The sequence below is a fragment of the Eurytemora carolleeae genome, unplaced genomic scaffold, assembly GCF_000591075.1.
Source record: "Eurytemora carolleeae unplaced genomic scaffold, Eaff_2.0 scaffold368, whole genome shotgun sequence".
NCBI classification, from domain to species: domain Eukaryota; kingdom Metazoa; phylum Arthropoda; class Copepoda; order Calanoida; family Temoridae; genus Eurytemora; species Eurytemora carolleeae.
Window position 1 is genome coordinate 66,828 of NW_019396263.1, and position 3,885 is coordinate 70,712.

Below are 3,885 nucleotides of genomic sequence, written 5' to 3' on the forward strand. Positions count from 1 at the left end.
AAATAAAATTTCGGCCCCGCCCCCCCCCCCACTCACAGAAGTGCTAGTTGCGCCACTGGCTATAAAAAAATATTTTTTTGTTAGATAGGGAAAATAAAAACAATTCTACATATTCATTTTCTAATTTCATAAACATTCTGTTTCAAAGTAATCTAGTCAGCTTTTTAAGAAATCAAAACATTTATAGGAGTATATTCTAGGAGTATATTCTAGGAGTATATTCTAGGAGTATATTCTAGGAGTATATTGCAATTAAACATGTTGAGAACATGTTATGAGGTTGATCCAATATAATATCATCCTTGTCCATAATATCAAAACTGGAGCTACAAGGTCGCAAAGTCGTACCAGCAATGTTCAATAAATATGACCTTCTCAATGAAATCGTTCTATTTTAAATCTGTCTATATAACTCTCTAGGGTAGTTCAACAAATAAACTTAAAAGACGATTTTACAGATTTTAATCTAGTTTTAATTTTTAAAGTCTTCTTCATTTATTCAAAATCTAAACTTGTTGTAGAGTATCGTTGAACGTTTAAAATCTCGATATCCAATGTGGGCACTGTTAAATTTGAGTAATTTTAGTTATCCCTGCAGATGGAGATCAAGGTTTGTTCCATAGATTCACAACATTATGAGTTCTGACATATGGATATTTTAGACTGTATCTACTATCTAGCTTACACAGAGGTCCATGAACAGTAATTTTTGAATAATATTAGTTCTACCTTGAAAGGGAATGTTTTATAGAAATATATCAGTTGGAAAAAATTACAAAATTTTAACAAAAGTTTGGTTTTGAATAAAGATTAAAGGACATGTACATTATATATAACCTTTCAGATATTAAAAAATTTTCGCGAAAAAAATGCAATTTTTTGCTTTTATGAAATAAGTTTCGAAAATGATAAAATAATTACCTTTTCTTCTTCATCAGTTTTCCCCTGGAAGAGTTTAGTTGATATATTTGGTGGAGAATTCATTTTAGACCTTCCCGAGACTGAAGATCAAAATTAAAAGAAAAATATAATTTAACAAAAAAGACGGAAACACATTCTTTTATATTTGTTTTGTGACTTTTCTGACGCTTCCAATTTATTGATTTTTTAAAAAATTTAATGCTGTTTTTTCAACAACGAAGAAAGTAAAAAAAAAACGAATCTGACCCCAGAATTTTTTATTGTAATTTTTTTCAATTAGCAAAAAAAAGATTTGAAGAATAAAAAAATCAAAGAAAGGAATTGAGCTTTTGTCACAGACTCTGATTTTTCAGTCCATTTAAAATATTCAAATAATCTAAGTTTGAAATGTCGAAGGTTCACACCATCAGGTTGCAAAGATATAGGGATTAGACTATTTGCTTTTGTGGAAAAAACTCAAGTTTTCTTTGTTCTTTTAAAACTTGAACAACGGACATGATTCAAAAATGGGTTTCTGTCTAATTTTCGTTTTTGAAAAAAAAATTTCTCGACTTTTTTCAAAGTTAATTTTTACATTATCTTTGATCCTTATTTTCTATTTTTTATAACTCCCATCTTTATTTTTGAACTATAAATTTCTGGTTGATTCTTTTATAAGTTTTAACTTTAAATTTCTCCGTTAGTTTTGGTTTATACAAATTATAAAATATCTCTAGCGTAAAAAAAATGTTCTTCGCACAAACTCCTTATTAACGCCCTTAATAAAACCTTCTTTAAATCATTTTATGGCACGAGAGAAACTTGCTAAGAAGAACCTTTGTGAGTCATGAGACAAAAAAAGTTTTAACACACTGGGACAATGGGACAAAAAACTTATTTGAACCACTGTGGGACAATGGGACAAAAAACTTATTAGAACCACTGTGGGACAATGGGACAAAAAACTTATTAGAACCACTGTGGGACAATGGGACAAAAAACTTATTAGAACCACTGTGGGACAATGGGACAAAAAACTTATTTGAACCACTTTGGGACAATGGGACAAAAAACTTATTAGAACCACTGTGGGACAATGGGACAAAAAACTTATTAGAACCACTGTGGGACAATGGGACAAAAAACTTATTTGAACCACTTTGGGACAATGGGACAAAAAACTGGTTTGGAGCACTGTGGGACTATTACCTTTACAAGTTGTTGTAGGGCATGAGCTGGTCCTGGTATAAACTGATAATTTTAAATATTGTTTAGCCTTTATATCCCTCGATCCTCCTTTCTATAATTAACAATTCAACCATCTTATATTTATTTATGAACAAAACTGAAATTTTTTAATTATTTTGGTCATTTATTATGATTTTCTAATCATCAATCACGATATCTAGACACGTTTTTAACCACGGAATAAACAAACTTGTAACAAAAAATAATTTTTAAAAATTGCCTGACATTTATCAAAAAAGAAAAATTAGAGAAAAAAACCCGTTGATGCACATAAAGTAACTTATTCGTTAATTCGACAAATATGAACAAAAATTTTAACTGATAACTAAACTTAGTTTCCAGTGACCCTATTAAAAGATGACAATGTCTGATTCACAACGGTACACGTGTAACCCCGCTGTAGAAATAGTCACTTAATGTATAGAGAATCCTTAGTTGAAATAACAAGTTTTTAAAGTTTTAAACATTGATATCTAATTCACACAAGTTAGATCGGACAAACCTATATAGGGTACCGCTGTGAATCGGGTATTGTAATCTTTGCATGGAGATATACTCTTACAGAATACAGAGTCCTTTTTAATCCACATTTCCCCTTTTAATGACTAAATATATATTATTCTTAAAATAGTAAATCTATTTCAAATGAACTAGTTTCATTAATGTTTAATTATTTTAGAATTTTTTGATTAAAAGTTCAAAATATTTGTTAAATTTTATTATTAATTATTATTTATTAATCAATGCTACAAAATATTTGACAAATAACTAAGCATGAAATATAAGTTCAATGAAATCATAATTTAAAAAAAATTAGAGTTTAGATTTTCAGAAATAAATTTACAAAGATTAAAAATTATATAAACTGGAAAAAAGTAGATAATTCCAGATTTTTGTTGAAAACCTTGACTCCGTCGAACTTTTAACTGTGAACATTGTAGAATCAGTTTTGTATGATTTGAATATTAAGTTTAAATTAGACGCAGTAAAATTTGTTTTTCTAACTCGGTTAAGTAAAGGATGCATTACAAAGTATACCCTTTAGAAGTGTTAGTATCAGGTTTAAAGGGACTGTAGACTTAATTTCAATTGACCCTTCATTTAAAAACAATGGCATGTCCGATTCCCAATGGTGCACTTTTCATCTCTATCTGAGAACACATGTATAAATTTCAGTGGCGTACATAGGGGGGGGGCAGTAGTCCTCTTGCCCCCCCCTGGGAGTTCCAGGGGGGGGGGCCCTGCCCCCCCTGGAAAATACAAAATTAAAAGGAAACAAATTTAAAAAGTAACAGCTGACAATGACAAAGACTAAGGATTTGTCTAAATTCACTGTTAACACAAAATTTTAAGATACTTTAGACTAAAACTTTTGCAAAAACAAGACCTCGACATATTAGATATGCTTAAAACATGATGTAAGATGTAATAAAGGTATTCTATTTTCTATTTTTCTATTTTTTCTTACAGTCAATTTATAAAGGAATTGAGTCTTTGGCACAAACTCAAATATGTAAACCTTTGGAATCTGATGTTGTAAACCTTTGATATTTCAAATTCAGAATATTTGATCTAACAGAATTCATAGTTTGAAATATCTAAGGTCTACAACCATAGATAAAGATAGATTGCTCATAAGACGACATTTTTCATCTTGAAAGATATAAATGAGATGTTTTAAAGATATTCCTATTATATAGATTAACTAGGTCGGTTGTGAACATTGGCTGTTGTTAT

General features: G+C 29.6%; 1 protein-coding gene across 1 annotated transcript in view; it reads right to left on the reverse strand.

Annotated features, from left to right (window-relative positions):
- LOC111699638 (metallophosphoesterase MPPED2-like) overlaps positions 1-3,885 on the reverse strand; it is an 11,612-nt gene that overhangs the window by 3,078 nt on the left and 4,649 nt on the right. The window contains exons 6-7 of the mRNA XM_023470359.1: positions 2,110-2,151; positions 922-1,001 (exon numbers count right to left, since the gene is read on the reverse strand). Coding sequence (XP_023326127.1) covers positions 981-1,001; positions 2,110-2,151 — 63 coding nt within the window. The 3' untranslated portion in view covers positions 922-980. The remainder of the gene's footprint in view (positions 1-921; positions 1,002-2,109; positions 2,152-3,885) is intronic.